We start from the raw sequence: 17,683 nt of genomic DNA on the forward strand, positions 1-17,683 counted from the left end.
GCTGACTCACCAATTCTTTTCTGCTAAGCTCTTAAAATAATAAACAACCTAGTGTTTCAGGATCTAAAGTCATCAGGTACTATAGATAAGTAAAGCTGTGTGTCATCTTCATAACTGTAGTAGCTCACCGCATGTTTCATGATAATCTGACCTAACAGGAGCATATACATTAACAATAAGGGTGGGCCCAGAATGGCCTCTATATTCCATATACATTATTGTGGATCACTGAACTATAATCACCACTAACAAAAAATTTCCTACCTGATAAATAATATGAAAACAAATTTAAGACACTAGCAGACAGACCCACCCATTGGTTAAGGTGATTAATAAGAATACTGTGGTCTATGGTGTCAAGTGCTGCGTTCAATTCTAGGAGAACAATATATATGTCTGTGTCAGCATTAAATCATTGAAAACTTTAACCACTACAGTTTCTCCGGTATTATTTTGGTCTATAACCTGGATGAAACTTAAGAAATAATATAATGCATGTTTGAGTAATCATATAACTTCTGAAAAGCTATTTTTACTAGAATTTAGTTTAAAAAGGGTTGTTTAGCAAGAGATTTAAAATTTTTAAAGACACAAGAGTCAGGATTATTTTTCTTGAGTGGGGGCTTAACTACTGCAATCTTCAAACTCTGGGAAGACCCCTGTATCTAATAAAGAGTGAACTATGTCAAGTACACTATCAATTACTACATCAAAAACGTCTTTGAAAAAGTCAGTCGGGACTAGGTCAAGGACACAAGTGAAATGTTTTATCTGAGTAATTATTCTACAAAGACCATATAAACTTCCATTCATCCATTATCCAACCTGCTACATCGTAACTACAGGGTCACTGGGGTCTGCTTGAGCCAATCCCAGCTAACACAGGGTGCAAGGCAGGAAACAAACCCCGGACAGGGCACTAGCCCATCACAGCCATATAAACTTATTTTAGTAATTTAAATTCTCTAAAAATGAGCATGCTTAAGTTTTTACAGGGTTGAGTTTTAAGGAATGTATTATATTACATTTAAAATTATTTTATGTTTATCAAATGCTGCAATATTTTAGCATGATTTGCTTGAAGTTTTCAGGAAGCATTCAATTGATTGAGCTGGGTTTAAAATATGATCAATAACAGAAAATAAAACCTAACAGTTTCTTTGATATCAATATAATGTTTGTCCCCAGTAACTAGGTGGCGGGTAAAGTTGTTTGGTGGTGCCTCAAAAAAGACATTCAGAGCTGGACAGCAGCTTGTGTAGCATGCCAGAAGGCTAAAATACATTGCTGTGTTCAAACCCCAATGACTCCTTTCCCAGTGCCTGCTCAACATTTCAACCTTGTTCACATGGACCTGCTAGTCCCCCTTCCTTCTTTTAATGGTTTTAAACACCTTCTCACTGTTGTTGACAGGTCTAACAGGTGGCCTTAAGTTGTTCCTTTAATGCCCATGACTGAGTTCTTGCAACATGCAGACAGTCATTGAGGTGCTTGTTAGTGAAGGGAACTGTACTGTTTGAAATTGGTATTCTCCATTCCTGAAAATGCACTTTCGCTTGTGTAACTGGACACAAAACTAATCGATTTTATTTGAAAAAGCAGACTCAAAGGTTTATTGTTTATTTCAGTGAATGAGAATTTTTCTCTCCATACTAAGTTAAGTGTCATCTGCTCATCTGAAATTTTGTATTTTGCAATTTTCTTGTCATTTTCACTGGTAGCTCTCTAAGCATTTTGTCTATTTTGCATTGTGATACACAAAGGAAATGAAAAGACATAAAATGCTAGTGCATCCCCTTTTGAGAGAAAACTGAATGTGCTTGTTTTGAGCAGGAATTTAAATTCTGAAAATTGAGTAATAGACTTAAACACATTTCTTACTACCTGGGGCCAAAGAAAATGTTTTAGGAGCCACATGTGGCCCATGGGTCACGTGTTCAGTAGCACACACAATGAAGTCCTAAGCTGATCAACATACAATATCACACCATCAGCGTTATCATTGACCTACAACAAGCTGACAACAGAGGACAGGGAAAACAAAATCTTCAGTTAGCAGCTTTCCTGGAGGAAACCAAAGTCAGACACAGTCACCATCCTAGAGACATAGACCAACTGGTCAACCACACCCTCTTCGGCATAACAGTATAAATCTGTACTAGGCTTTCTAATAGGATGATAGAATCTTTCCATCCTTTGATTCCAAGGCTCCTAGTATCTCAGATGTCTTTCACATACACCCGGGTCAACACAGGGGATTATCAAGTTTGATTATTTTCAATTTGCTACATATTGCACTACCAAGAATAAAATTGCTGTCAGCAAGATGTGCTGGGTCAAAAATCACCAACATTAAAAGACCTCTTTGAATTCTGACATTTTAAGATTCATCAAGAAAGGTATGCTATCTACAGTTTGCCCCGAATATTCTGTCAACCAAATATTTCATTGTTTCAACTTGGCACCTCTCTCCACTGCTGCATGTCAGCTTCACTGATTCTGCTGTGTGCTGCCCCTCTATAACCCAATTGATATGTTCTTATGTTCTGTCCCAATTCAAGTCACCCACTGCTTACATTGGATATAAATCCAATACACAGTCTACTTGTTTTCCCACCTCTGTGATGAAAATGAGGATCTGTCCCACAGCTAAGATGAGCAAAGGGATGTGGCAGATTTGAGCATCTTAAATGCTTTATCATACACAGTAAGTACACTTAGTACAGTAAGTAGCACTGCTCTTATGTCCTATGTCAAAGGGCTGCTTGTAACTGACAGCTTTTTGATTTTTGAGAATTGCCGAGATAGTACCAGTGTTGCATGAAATTGATATTAAATGGCTAAAATATTTTAATGCTTAAACTAAGTGATATCCAAATGTATACAGTATGTCATTATATTTTTGCGATGTTAGGTGTATTTTATTTAACACCTTTTATGTTTTATAATTACCTTCAAGATTTTTAGATCATTTTGTTAACTAAAGATGTAGAAAATCCATCCATCCATCCATTTTCTAACCCGCTGAATCCGAATACAGGGTCACGGGGGTCTGCTGGAGCCAATCCCAGCCAACACAGGGCACAAGGCAGGAACCAATCCTGGGCAGGGTGCCAACCCACCGCAGGATGTAGAAAATGATTCAAGCAAAGGTAGTAGTAAATCAGGGACATTTGCATCATACCTGTGTTTCCAAAAGATACTTTAACCTCTCTGTATAGTTAATGTTGTTAATGCCTAAATTATTAGCCTTGATTTACATGTACACCCCACAGTACTTACCTGTTTAATATTCATTTATCAACCATGCCTCAAACATAGTTACAGATCAAATATAAAGCAACTTTAGAATGCCTTAGCAAGGGCCAAGGGCCAATTACAAAGTGTCATCCTTCAATATGCCTTAGCAAAGGCCAAGAGCTGCTTCAAGAGCTGGAATCCTGCTAGACCTTACCAGACTAGCTTTTGAAAGGGCTGCACAAATCAAACAGATCAATAAGGGCGATGCTGTTGACCTCAGCTTCAAAATCTCAGCAGGGACCTTTACCCTTAAAAGGGCTTCACAATTATAATAGAACAAGCACAGCTCAAGGCCAGATCTGTACCCTTGACATAGCTAAACAAATAAATTATTCAAACAAGCACATTGCTGCAGATATCAATAAACAAAGTTTCAGTGAAGAAATATTCAAATTTAAATTTTAGTCATTACTTCTGTTTATTTACAGTGAAACTAGGAATTAAATACTTGAAGTCAGTGGTAAAGGAAATATACAACCCAAATAATTAAAATCAATGTTCGTAAAGCAAGCTTCAGTGTAACTGACAGATGTCCATATAATTTAAGACCAGTCCTTAAAAGTATGTCCCTTCATGGTGCAACCTTTCTGCTCCTCCTCTTAAATGGGGCATATTTTAGGTGTCACTGCACTTCAGTGTGGCTTTTGATCTGCATACACTTCCTCTCTTTCATACAATGCTCCATTCTCACTTCTTATATTAAAAGCTGTGTGTCATCCCTCCATTTTAAAAAGCTGTATAGAATCTGTCTCTCTCAAAAGCCATTGCATTTGCCTGCCTCTTAATAGCTGTGCTTTCTTTTATACCTTGGCTTGATGGCTATTTCTTAAGTTATAATAGTCAAACATCAGATGACTGAAAATTTCCCTTAGTCTTTGCTACCTGTCAACCTGAAGTTATTTTAAGCTAATTATAGGATACAAGTTAAGCAACAAACTCTCCCAAAGCCTCAATTTCAAACCTTCTCACAAGCATACACACACTAGTTAGTTTACCTAAGTTTAAACATGGATATTAACACTAAGTACCCATCATATGAAAATATTGCACCTTTTTTCTTTTTTTTAACACATGCAGAGTGGAAGGCTAGAATACTGATCTGGTGGTAACATCATGCATTTCGAAAGCAGCTCTGCAACAATCTTACAGTATGCTTGCATAAATGTTTTGTCAGCGTTTCTTCTAAACTCCTGTTTTAAATGCACACAATTAAAAGTAATGTAACATTTTTCTATGAGCTCTATAGCACAGGTATTGTCCTGGTCACGCAGTTTATTAACTTAAAACATACATTTTATATAAACCAAACACTCAAATGAAATATTATGAGCTTTTTAAATTTAAAATTAAGTAAAAAAAAGGCTAAAGGTTGTAGTGTTCTACATGAGCTGAAAGTACTTGGGTATCTGTGTTGGTCAAAACAGCAATTCTCCATCATTGTTCAAAGTGGCAGTGAGAATACTGTCAATACGTTCATCCATTTGCCTTGTTGGTTTATAGTCATAGAATGTTGACAATGTGACAACTTTGTTCATAAATACAGTAAGTTAGAAAACTAAATATTCTTTAAGTGCTAAACATTCTAAATGATGGGGGATTGTTGATATATTCAGTTAATTAATAAATATACAAAGTTATATAAATAAATTATTTTAAAATATGAAACTCTACTCTGAAGTGATATTGCTTTTGCAAAATTGCAAAATGTATTTTCTTTAAGGGTTTTTATATTAGATTTTGTGCATTTATGAGGGAACTGTGGAACATCCATAGTATAACAAGAGCTACAAAGTTTATTTCTAAAGCACGTTTTCATACACAAGATGTAGCTCAAAGTAGTTTAAAGAAAAAGAGAGAGAGAGAGAAAGAGAGAGGGGTTGGGAGCATGCACTAATAGCACATTGTCGCACCCACCACACAAAGATAATCAAATTAAAATAGTTATGAATAATAATGAATAAATGGCAAATATGAAATCAATACAGACTTAAATATATATATATATATATATATATATATATATATATATATATATATATATATATATATATATATATATATATTTAGTAGATAGAATATAAAACTATATATGAGGACTCTACCTATGTCAATTAAGATAATATCAAATGGCTGGGAGAACAGAAAGGGAAAAAAAAACCTCCAGTTAAGATGGAGAAAATAAAATCTGAAAGGGTTCCAAGACCAAAGACCACCCAAGCCCCCAATGAGCATACTAATTCACATAAATGTTCTTAAGCTGCTCCTGATTGATTCCATGTTTCTTCCCTGAGGAATTCGATGCAGTTGGTCTCATGGACAGCCTGCAGTACCTACCTTCATTCGAGCATCACAAGCAGCTGGAAATTACCTTGATGGTGATGGTACAACAGAACGCCACCACAGAAAAACTGGAAGGGAAAGCTGAGAAATTTCAGATTAGCAATTATTCCAAACCCTTGTGGAAAATTATAATTCTGTGCATGTATAACCTCTCAGGGGTACAACTAAAATGTAGCTATGACAAACACAAATTAAATAAGTAGGATATTAGGAGTTTTATTTACAATGGTCTATGTTGTTAGACTGGCATATTTCTATTGATAAGGTATTCCAGATTTTTTATGCTTAGCTCCTGGTTTGTCATGTGGTGGGTGCGGCAATGCGCTGTATCAGCACGTGTTCCTAACCTCCTCCTCCTCTTCGAATAATAAGCAGATCACTATTAGAAGGAACATGCACTTCAAAATATTGGAAAGAGACAGATTATTTAAAGGTTTTTATACCATTAGTAGCATTTTCAAGTCGATTTTAAAAGAAATAGATAACTAATGTAAAAATGCCAAAAACAGTAAGACATTGTCAAATTTACATTTTTTGGTTAGAATTCTTGCTGCTTTATCCCAAACTAATTGTCACCAATTGATGCCTTTCTTAAGTAGACCAGTTAGGAATTATTACAGTAATCTAGGTGGCAAAAAAAGAAATGCATTGATTTCTCAGCTTGTTGCATTGTTTTAAGAGGTCTAACTTTTGCAGTGTTTCATCAATGGAAAAATAAAGTCTTAGTAATATGGTAATGTTGATTTAAAGTTTAGGTTAGAGTCCATGATTACACCTAAACTGTTTACTTCCACCTTGACTTTCTATACAGCAGGGGGCACTAGCTTCCTGGTTGGAATAAGTTCTTTTAAGTAACCTGAACCTGAATAGATATATTATAATGAGGTGATATCTGTCCCATAGTGATACGGCGGTAAGAAATCACATAAGAGAAAATAACTTAGATTTCTTTAATGATGGTTTACGGCGCATAACAGAAGAGGAAGCCATGACAAGCCCATGTGTAGAGTCTGCCATTTTCGTCCCTGCGCTGGAAGGATTTTCAGGATCGGATAACGTTATCTCCCATCCGTCCGTCGGCTTCAAAAGTGTGCTGGGCAACGTTTCAAGGCTTTATACTCTTTCTTCATGTGCAGGTCCTTACTTAAGTAAAATCATGCCATTCCAAACAAGGCAAAGAGTTAATTCAATTTCATGCTGACTTTAACACACAGGAATAGTGCATGTTGCCCATTTCTCTTTGTCTATCTTGTCCTGTGCTTGGCCTAGCAGTTCTAAATGCTGAGCCCCTTTGTACTAAATCTGGCTCAGCTATGCATGTAGAAAGAAAAGAAAAACAGATTTAAACTTATATTCTGATTACAGACTTCTAATGCTAAGGAATCAAATCTATTTCCAATACTTTCATTATTTTCATTATTGCTAATCACTAAATTCCTGTTTTTCCCCTTTTTAGCTTGAGAAAATTGCTACTCCTCCATTTAGGAATATGAGACAGACATTGTATCAGGGAACTCAGAGTGTCAGGGTCATCAGGTCCTATAGATAAGTAAAGCTGTGTATCATCTGCATAGTTGTCGTAGGTCATCTTGTGTGTTGAGATAAGATAGACTAATGGGAGTATGTAGATTGAAAAAAGAAGTTGGCCCAGAACAGATTCTTGAGTCGCACCATATACAATATCCTGAATCCCTGAACTACACTCACCACAACTAACACAGAATTTTCTACAAATTAAAAACACTGCTCAAGAGACCAATATCTAAGGCGTTTATGAGAATACTGTGGTCTATAGTGTCAGTTGCAGCACTCAAATCTAACAACTACAGCAATAATAGAACATGAACAGATAGGTGGCCCCTGTCCGCATTACCCTACAAGTCGTTTACTACTTTAACCAGTGCAGTTTTTGTACTATGATTTGGACTAAAATTTGACTGAAACTTATCAAGAATAGAATATTTGATCAAGTAATTATTTAACAGCTGGAAATTTGTTTTGTTCCACAATTTTACTTAAAAATGCAAGTTATAAATACAGTAAGTCTAAAGATGTCAAAGACAGAGGAGTCAAGATTATTTTTCTTGAACAGGGTTTTAACCACTGTGGTCTTCAAAATCTGGGAAGACACTACTAAATCTAATGAAGAGTTAATTATGTCAACTACACTATCAATTAGTATATCAGAGATGTCTTTGACAAAGCCTGTTGGAACTGGTTTAAGATTTCAAATATAGGGTTTTAGTTGAGAAATTATTTTAGGTAAACCTATTTGGGTAAAGAAATTTTATTGGTGAAAACCAGAATGCCTGAAGTTCAACAGGGTTAACTTTGGAGGAATTAATTCTATAGTATCTAAAATATTTAATTGGGTGTTTTAAAATGCTGCAAAAGCCTCACAAGTTTCTCTAGAAGTTTTCAGGAGGAATTTCGTAGTTTGAGATGGATTTTGAAGAGAATCGGTGGTTGACAATAAAACTCTTGGATTTTCTGCATTATCAATTATAATTTTAGAGAAATATTACTTCATCTCAAGGCAGACTGATTTATTATATTCAGTTATATGTGCCTTCAATATTTCAAAATGAACTGTTAATTTCCTCCATATTCACCTCTGATACCTTTTTTTTTTCTTAAACTCAGGCACTCAATGAGTCTTCCTAGCTATTTTTTCCACCTTACTGGTGTTACAGTGCTGTATTAGGTCAAGTACTAAATTCCAACTAATTTTTCAAATTTTAGCAAAACTAGAGTCTCCTGGTGCATTGAAAAATGTTTTTAAGAATATGTTCTAGTTACTAGTATTTCTACATATTATAAAATGAAGAAATGATCAGATATACCAGTTCCACTGACTGGATTAAACCAGGATACTACTGAAACAATAGAGAACCATGGACCCAATCCAGTACTTATCAACTCAAATACGATATATTATACACTTTATCGATAGGGGACAGAGGTGGAAATTCTTGATCAATTAATGACTCTCTTAGTTTGAACAGTGAATCTTCCGATAGCTGCACAAGGGCTGCACTCAAAAACCTTTCAGGGGTAATGATATTTTCAGGAGATTCTGCAATTTCATAGGGGTAAATTGTCCTGGAAGGGAATCATTTTTATTGTTTCTACTTCCAGCCTGATAGGCAATAAAGAACAAAAGGAAGCTGAGCCCCATGTAACCAATGTTAATTCCTCCAGTCTTAACTTATAAGCTAACAGCTCTCTGTTACACATGTTATAACTCTGATTAGTTTTCTTTGAATTGCAAGTACGTACACAAATGGGTCTCCTTACAGTCTGAGAACTGCTGAGACACAGTAGCCCCCAAACCAATAACATTGGCATCAACATTTACAATTAACTGGAGTTAGTAGTCAGGATGGAGGAGGATTGGTACAGATACAAATATTTTTTTCAGAGCATCAAATGAAGCCTGAGCATCTGAGAACCATTCAAGTGTACAATTAACTCTTTTTCCAAAATTAAGTGATAAAGTATATAACTGATATACTAATATGCTAAATTCTCTATAATTCTTCTATAGAAAGTTGAAACTCTCTTAATCATATGAACTTGCTTAATACTCTCGGGTGCCTTCCAGTTATATACAGCAGCAACCTTAAATTCATCCATTTTCACAACAAATATGGAAATTTCATACACTAAAAAATTATAGAGTCCTGACGAAAATCCACTTCTAATGTTTTACATACAAATTATTTGCTCTGAATCACTGAAGTACCTCTATCACAAGCTGCACATGTGTCATGATATTCCTTAAGAAAATCAAAATGTTGTCAAAATAAAAATCAAAATGTTGTCAAAATAACTAGGACATAACAAAAGCTTGAAATACAACCGTCTCATTAGCAAATCCTTAAGGTATAATGCCCTGTAGAAGGTGTTCAATTTCACCTTCCACTCGGCCCTCGTCCCCCTCACAAAATCTTATTAAACTATATGCACACTGTAAATGCACTTTCTTAAATACAGTAAAACGTGGCACCTGATTGATTAGTGAGGAAATAAGAGGAAGAGTAAAATAGTTTTCAAGTGTTATTTTATTAGGCTCCCACTAATTAATGCAAGTTCATAGACCTCCTTTTTATTTTATTAAAACAATCTGGCATCAATTGGACTACTAGAAGGTTAATAGACCCTGTTTTCAAATTATCTTTAATATACTCATCCATTACCAAACTTTCATAATGAGACAAGGTATAAATTATCCCTTTAGGTAAAGGCCCCTGAAAAAAAGATCAACAGGGCAAATCAATATCACTATGTGGAGGCAACTCATTTAACTTTTTACTGAAAATGTTCTATAAATTCCTCAGATTATGAAGGAAGCATCTGAACAGAGTTACAGTGAACCATTGATGTTAGGGTTGTTCTCTTTTATGACAAAAGGAACCCCACTCTTTAATTTCCCTAAATGACCAGTCAATAAAAGGGTTATACCATTCTAGCATGGTGTAACTCAAAACGAGTCTGGGAATAGTACTGGAGATAGTTACAGCTGTGATTGTTTTACTATTCAAGGAGCCCATTTGTAGTGTAAGTGGAGGAGAACGTTATTCAGTAATACCACTCCCCAATGGATTACCATCCACACACATAATGTTAGGCTTTACTTTTAAAAAAGGAATCAGTTTTAATTCCGTAATTAAATGCTAATTACTTTATTAATTTAATTAATTAAAGTTAATAAGTTTTCTGCTCTATTTGAATCATGTGTCAGACAGTCTACTACCTTAACTGGTACAAATATAAAATTATCCCAGAAAGTGGGTTTAATCATTTTAGTAAAGTTCAAGGACGAAGGGACCGATTTTGATCCTATTTTAATCATTTGTGCAGCAATTATAGAGCCCAAATTCACCACAGTAAAAGCAACACCTCTCAGTAAGACATTTGTGATGTTCAGCTGCACTTATAAATGTACAGTATGTTCAGAGTAGATGGAGATTGACAGGTTTTTACTCCTCCCTTTAAAAAACTTTTGTTTAAAGAAGTTGGAGATAAACAGGTCTTTACTCCGTTTTAATCTGGAAAACACTATAGCCAGTTCAGTAATATTTTCAAGCATTCAAGTAATAATTGCATTGTTCTAACATACTTGTTCCTTAAGCTGCTTGTACTCAGACTTAACTTTTACCAACTTAATCAAATTATCATTCAATTCAGGATCCTCAATTTCGTCTCTAACTATATGTATTTCTTGTAGCAGAGACAGAAAGAGAAAGGAAAAAAAGATCGGTAACAGAATGACACATCGTAGATAACTGGGAGATCAATCAGAGAGAAGTTTGGAATGGTTGCCAAGCAGTTACTATGAAAGGTCAAACAAAACTGTTTATCACTAATGTGATTGGTGTTGGTATTGTGGCAAACATAATTCAGCAAATTTCTGCTTTAATTGGAGCATTACATGAAGAAACTATTGCATTTTTGTCATTCAATCACACATTCCTCAAATATTTTTATGATTTCCCTTATTATAGCAACAAAGTCCTACAATAGTCCTAATTGTGGCTGACAGTACGTCTCAAATATTTTTTCAAATCATGGTTAAACTATATTGTTAGGCCTTTGGACTCTGGATGATACTCCAACTTAAAATTAACCAAACAACCAAATCTCTCACTAAACAACTTCTAGAAAGATAGAAAGATAAATTGTTGATTACAGTCTTATACAATATATCAGTGTTTCTTTTTTTTCTTGCAACCTAATCGCCTCCAATAGTCTCAACAAAGCAATGTCAATTGCTTAAACATCCTATGGCAACCAATTACAAGACCCTTTCATTTTAAATACAATGGTGAGTCACGACCATGTCTGACCCAAAAGCCAGCAAGCCATGACCCATTTTGGGTTGTAATCCATAGTTTAAGAATGTGCTCAATAGGTGATGGAAATCCATTAAGGCTAACAATTCTCTAAAGAAAGATATCAACTGACAGTTTACCTGAAGGAAGCCCTTTCCTAGGGATAAAATTTGAATGAAAACCAAATGGCAATGACCAAGATGCTGGTAAATCCTTTAAATGAAAGCAGGTCAGTGAAAAAATCCATTAAAATCTGCTCCCGAGGTCAAAATGGCACAGGAAGAGACAGGAATAATCCAAAGAGAAACCCAAAACATTTCTTGGTTCTGCAGCACTTCTCAAGCAGCCACATAATCGCTAAAGTCTTCATCCATATTTTTCCAGCAAATATTAGGTGAGAATACAGTATATGCAATGACTGAGCAACCCCTAAATGTACAAACTTGGATGTTTAATAACATTAATCAAGCCTTGGGCACCTAAGATCCTAGAATACATATAGTTTACCAGTAGGTGTTTTTTCTGGTCGGGGTAACAACTTTGTCCTGATTGAATTCTAGTTATTATATTTTCAGTTGAGGGTAAGATTAAAGCACCTGAAATTTTCTTAGTAGGATGGATGGGCTCAGGATCCTGTTCACTTTCATTCAATTCATGAATAACAACAAAAATTTATTTCTTGTATAGACCAAAAATCACACAAGGAATGCCTCAATTGGCTTTAACAGTTCCTGTTTTTGACAACACCCTGGCCTTGACTGCCTTAAAAAAAAAAAAACCCTCGTAGGGAAGAAAATAGAAGAAATCTTGTGAAAGGAAATTTAGAGTGAGACACTGGTTGAGCATGCGATGGATGTCAAAAATGGGGTAAACACAGTATACAAGAGAGAACATAAATAATGCTCTTCACACAGGTAGATGGCCAATCTATCATTGCCACCTCAGAAATACAATACAATAGTACAAAGCAAATTGTTCTTGCGCAGAGCTCCTACCAAGTACAGGAACATAGTGCCACAATAACCCTTAAGATAGAATGCAAGAGTACAATATACCACTCACTAACTACAGAACTATCACATATAAGGATACATAATTGTTCAAATACATCTAAAACAAAGTAGAATCCAATTAACATAAATTAAAAAACATCAATATCTGTCCATGAATACATGACAAGAAATGGAAAAGTTAAAATGGATAAAAAAATTATGCCTATCTGGCTTGTTGGACATTTCAACTGTTTAGCCAATTTGAGGTATATTAGATTTTTATGATCGGTTTAGATCATGAAAGGAAACTTATCACCATTCAAGTAATGATGACAATCGTCTAGTGCCAATTTACTGGCTAACAACTCATAACACTAGAATCCCTGAATCCTACGAAAAAACTTGTAATCCCGGCCCAACTTAAACTGTTTTGCACCTCTTCATCAGCAGTTTGATTTTTGTTTTTTAAATGTGTTGATCAGCACAAGCAGCAAGCAGCGTGCTATCCCATTATAATTCACAGCAAGAAGTAGGCAAATCACTGATATAATAGTAGATCCGATTTGATTGCAACTGTCTTTACATTCTGGGAAGTGACTTCTTGTCCCCTTCAAATATTGTTTCTGAGGACTAGTATAATTGTGCCACTGATATGTTTAGTAAAGGTCAGGTGATTGTGTTTTCTGACCTTGGGATTGATTACATTAATTGTTTTAATTTCTAAGGATTCAGGAAATCACACAATAACCAACTACAAAATAAGTGGAATGTGCATTACTTATTTGGTATATGCCATAATCCACAAAAGGTATTCTGTAAAAATGCTAGAAAAATGGCCATACTGTAGAGATGCATTTTCCATTATTCATTTTGACTTGTGTTTATTATTCAACCAGTTAATCAAAATGTGAGAACTTTGATAAGTGGTATTTATTTAGAAAAATTTACATTTTTAGTCTGTCAAGTGCATTATCAATTTCTTCCACTGCTATTCTTTATTGAACTTATTGACAGTTACCTGCAATTTGCCAAAGGGCTTTTTCTGCGATGACTCCAATGGGCAACATGTAAAAACAAATAAACTTAAAGGACTAGAAAAATCAGGGCATACAATTCATTACCAAAATTAACAGAAAATCCTGCAACTTAACATGAAAATGTGAGTGGATGAAATAGACCTTAAAAGACAGTTGGCTTGAAATTAACATCAAAAATTACATTCATAAAACAGCTGTCAAAAATGTAATAGGTGAAATTAACATCAAAATGAGTGATTACTTGAAAATCAAATCACCAGTGTCTTGAAATTATTATGCCTGTTTCACCGCACAATTTTCTTCCATCCAGTAGAACAATGTGTGCTCAGGCAGCAGTGAAGTGATCCTGAAAAAAGATTGGAGGGGCTGAGGCTTAATCTAGGCACAATTCAAAGGCAATAACATTCATCATTGAATCCATGTTACTTTATATTGAGTTCTGCTTATTTTCACTTTCCTGTATTGTTCATATCTTAAATTGGTCCTTATGATAGAAGTATCAAGGAATGTACTAAAATGACAAGTATCTATGTATCTGTGTGTTCATCCAGTTGCTATATCTCTGTTATATATCATTTAGTATGAGATTTGTAAAAGCAGTGTTAATGTTTTCAATGATCCATCTGTTGGAATGAAAAAGACCACATTCATTACAAATTTTGGCATGGGATTCATAAAAGCTGTACTAATATTTGTGATGCACCATCATCTGCTGGAAAGAAAAAATAAACGCTTTTTAATAATATATGCATTATCAAATACATGCCAATAGATAGTGGACTGCAATCGATGAAGCTGAGTACACTAATGTCTGCGTTGATTACTTAGATTTCAACTCATCTTAGATGGAAGAAAACTATAACAGAAGAAATATAAAATGATTTTTGTCACTCTCCATCTTCCCCATATTAGTTAATTGGTGCTATGGGAATTGCTGCTGCTTCATAACTTCAAAATAATCAGATTTTAATATCTATTAACGGTAATATGCATGCAAAATTTCATGAACTTTGGACTGATGTATTCAACCCTCCCCTATTACAATTATAAAACTTTATGAAATAATAGAGGGATTTTTATTAAATTAATCATTAAACTAGATCAAAGAGAAACTAATGGAAGCATGCAGTCTTTTCTTCAATACTCTGTTCTACTCATGTGCTTAAACAAGCCAAACATGGATACAACTGGTGGTACTTGAGCTGTGTTGTCCCAGAATGTGTAAAAAATGCACTGCATGTGAGTGACACAGAAAATGTTTTTTTCTGTATACTATAATTATTTGCAAGTGTATTTCGATATTCAGCACTGTCAAAACACACCTTTCTTCTCTCACTTTCAGATCTCCATTTAAAATTGTTCTTGGCTTAAGCAACAGACATGCCTGCATATCAAAGAAACACATTACTACAGCAATGCAGAAAAATCGACGAATGTGGATCTGTGAGAGAGAAGCTGTGCCTGTGTAGCTACTTCTCAACAGAAACTACAAAAGTAATTAAGGATTAAGGCTGGATTATTAAGAAGCAGGTTGTGTCTTTCTAATATAACAGTTGCAGATTATTTCAGTTTAACAATTTAATTGATTTGATTTGTACTTTTTGTGTAATTCTTTATTGTGTAAGGCTATTTTCGCAGTTTACAAAATCTTGTGTGAAAAGTTAACTCCAAATATTTTGTTATGAAGACTAGTTTTAAAATAAACATCCTTTTGCTTTTATATATATTGTAATAAAAGATAAGAGACACTCATAAAGGGTTGGGGTTTTTAGCCCCATATACTGCAACAAATGTTCGGCAATTGTTTTACAAAAACTCAAAAGACATTGAAGGGTAGGAGGACGGACAGTTTACAGGGAAGGACCGGCAATTATAACATGTAATGCTGGGAGAATTGCGGTGGTGTATGGGAATATGATGTCATCAACTGGGAAGCAGAGGGAAGAAAGGGACCCAGAAGTGTGCATCTCTTAGAGTCATCTGGGCGGTCTTTACGGCGGCGGTGTCTCAGTCTTTCTGAAGAAACAAAGAGAGAAAGGTTAGTATGCTGCCGTCCCCCAGCAGAACTTGTTGTGGTGCCAATTGGGTCCTTAAACTGCTCCCCAAGTGCTCATGTTTGACATGACCCCCACCTTAGCTCAAACTGATTGGGTCAGGCGGCCCGAACCGAGAGGTTGTGTACCCGAGAGAGCGCATCAGCATTGGCCTGCAGGTTACCCCGGTGATAAATGACAGTGAACGTGAATGGCTGCAGGTCCAAAAACCACCTGGTGAACCGAGGATCCAGTTCCCTGTGAAGGGCCATCCACTGGAGGGCCGCAAGATCCATCACCTGAGTAAACTCCCGGTCCAGCAGGTAGTACCGCAGGTGAGTTACTGCCCAATTGATAGCCAAGGCTTCCTGCTCCACCGCGTCATACCTCGTCTCCCGGTCCAACAATTTCCGGCTCAGGTATATCACAGGGTGTTCGACACCATCGATGCTCTGTCTCAGCACGCCACCAAGACCTGTGTCCGAAGTATCGGTCTGGAGAATAAAAGGAAATGAAAAGTAACACAGGTGCCATTGTAAGGGCCATTTTTAAGTCACTGAATGCCTGTTCCGCTTTTTCACTCCACAACACATGTAAAAGGGCCCTTTTCTTTGTCAAGTCTGTCAAGGGTGCTACCTTCTCAGAAAACTGAGGTACAAACCGGCGGTAGTAGCCCGCTAATCCTAAGAAGGCTTGCACCTGTTTCTTGACTATCGGACGGGGCCATTCCAGGATGTCTTTAATTTTAGAACTCTGTGGCGTCAGCAGCCCTCCTCCTACTAGGTAGCCCAAATATCTGGCTTCTTCCATTGCAAAGTAACATTTCCATGGATTGATACTCAGCCCGGCTTTTGCTAGTGTCAGGAGGACGGCGTAGACATCATCAAGGTAGGTGGCACAGTAGGACTGGTGGGGCCTTAGCACTCTGTGTACCAGATGTTGGAATGTCGCCGGCGCCCCGTGCAGCCCAAATGAGAGAACCTTGTTTTGCCAGTGTCTGCTAAGGGTGCTAAAAGCAGTTTTCTTTTTTGTGGATGCCGTTAAAGGAATTTGCCAATACCCCTTTGTCATGTCGAGAGTAGTCAAGTAATGGGCTGTCCCCAGTCTCTCGAGGAGCTCATCCACTCGGGGCATGGGATAGCCATCAAATTTGGAGACCTGGTTAAGATGTCTAAAGTCGTTACAGAATCTCCAGGACCCATATGGTTTGGGTACGAGGACAATAGGACTGGACCAGGGGCTATGGTTCTCCTCAATGATGTCCATGTCCCATATTCATTGAACCTCTAGCAATAGAGTCGCTCCCTGACAACTACCCAGGCTCTGTCACTGTCGTGCTGAATCAGTGAGGTCCGGCCTGGTGCCTTGCTGACCACCTTCGTGACAGACAGGATCGCTGTTTCGAGCTCCTGTTGTTGGTGGAATGACAAATTGGTACCGAGGTTAGGCATGGTCTTTTCTGAGAAAGAGAGAGGACAGTCTTCCCTGTTCTTCCACGGCTTCAGCAAATTAATATTATTGATTCATCAAATAGTCGATGAGGCCCTTTCTCTCTTTAACTTCGTAAGGCCCTTAACCAATGGGCCAGCAATTTGGAGTGGGAAGTGGGCACGAGCACCATTACACGGTCCCCTGGCTGGAACTTGCGTAGGGAGGAGTTCTGATTGTAATTCCGGACCTGCACTGCTAGAGCCCTGGACATGTGTTCTTTATGTAGAGGTCGAATTTTATTCAATCTATCACATAACTGTGCAATATATTCTAAGAGGTTTCTTGGAGGGAAGTGCCTCCCCTTCCCAGCCTTCTTTTAGTACATCCAATATTCCCTGGGGCTGGCGTCCGTATAGCAACTAAGAAGGGGAAAAACCCGTGGAAGCTTGAGGCACCTCCCGGTAGGCGAAAAGTATGAGGGCTAAAAGTTGGTCCCAGTTCCTACCGTCTTCGCTGACTACCTTGCTGAGCATCTGCTTGAGAGTTTTGTTTAATCTTTCTACAAGGCCATCCGTCTGTAGATAATAGACGGATGTTCTAAAATGCTTAATCCGGAACAACTTGGCCACCTCCCTGAACATATCCGATGTGAAGGGTGTAACCTGATCCGTGAGGACTTTTTTGGGTATGCCCACTCGAGAGAAAAGCCCTAGTAG

General features: G+C 36.7%; 2 protein-coding genes across 4 annotated transcripts in view; both read left to right on the plus strand.

The window, feature by feature from the left end:
* LOC120535667 (natural killer cells antigen CD94-like) overlaps positions 1-15,133 on the plus strand; it is a 71,257-nt gene extending 56,124 nt beyond the window's left edge. For both annotated transcript variants that reach the window (XM_039763632.1, XM_039763633.1), the window contains exon 6: positions 14,846-15,133. In XM_039763632.1, the coding sequence (XP_039619566.1) occupies positions 14,846-14,972 (127 nt within the window). In that variant the 3' untranslated portion in view covers positions 14,973-15,133. The remainder of the gene's footprint in view (positions 1-14,845) is intronic.
* The window catches only part of LOC120535666 (killer cell lectin-like receptor subfamily B member 1B allele B), a 185,807-nt gene that overhangs the window by 139,600 nt on the left and 28,524 nt on the right, over positions 1-17,683 (plus strand). The gene's annotated exons all lie outside the window — the stretch shown is intronic.

Source organism: Polypterus senegalus, chromosome 9 (genome assembly GCF_016835505.1).
Source record: "Polypterus senegalus isolate Bchr_013 chromosome 9, ASM1683550v1, whole genome shotgun sequence".
Classification (NCBI taxonomy): domain Eukaryota; kingdom Metazoa; phylum Chordata; class Cladistia; order Polypteriformes; family Polypteridae; genus Polypterus; species Polypterus senegalus.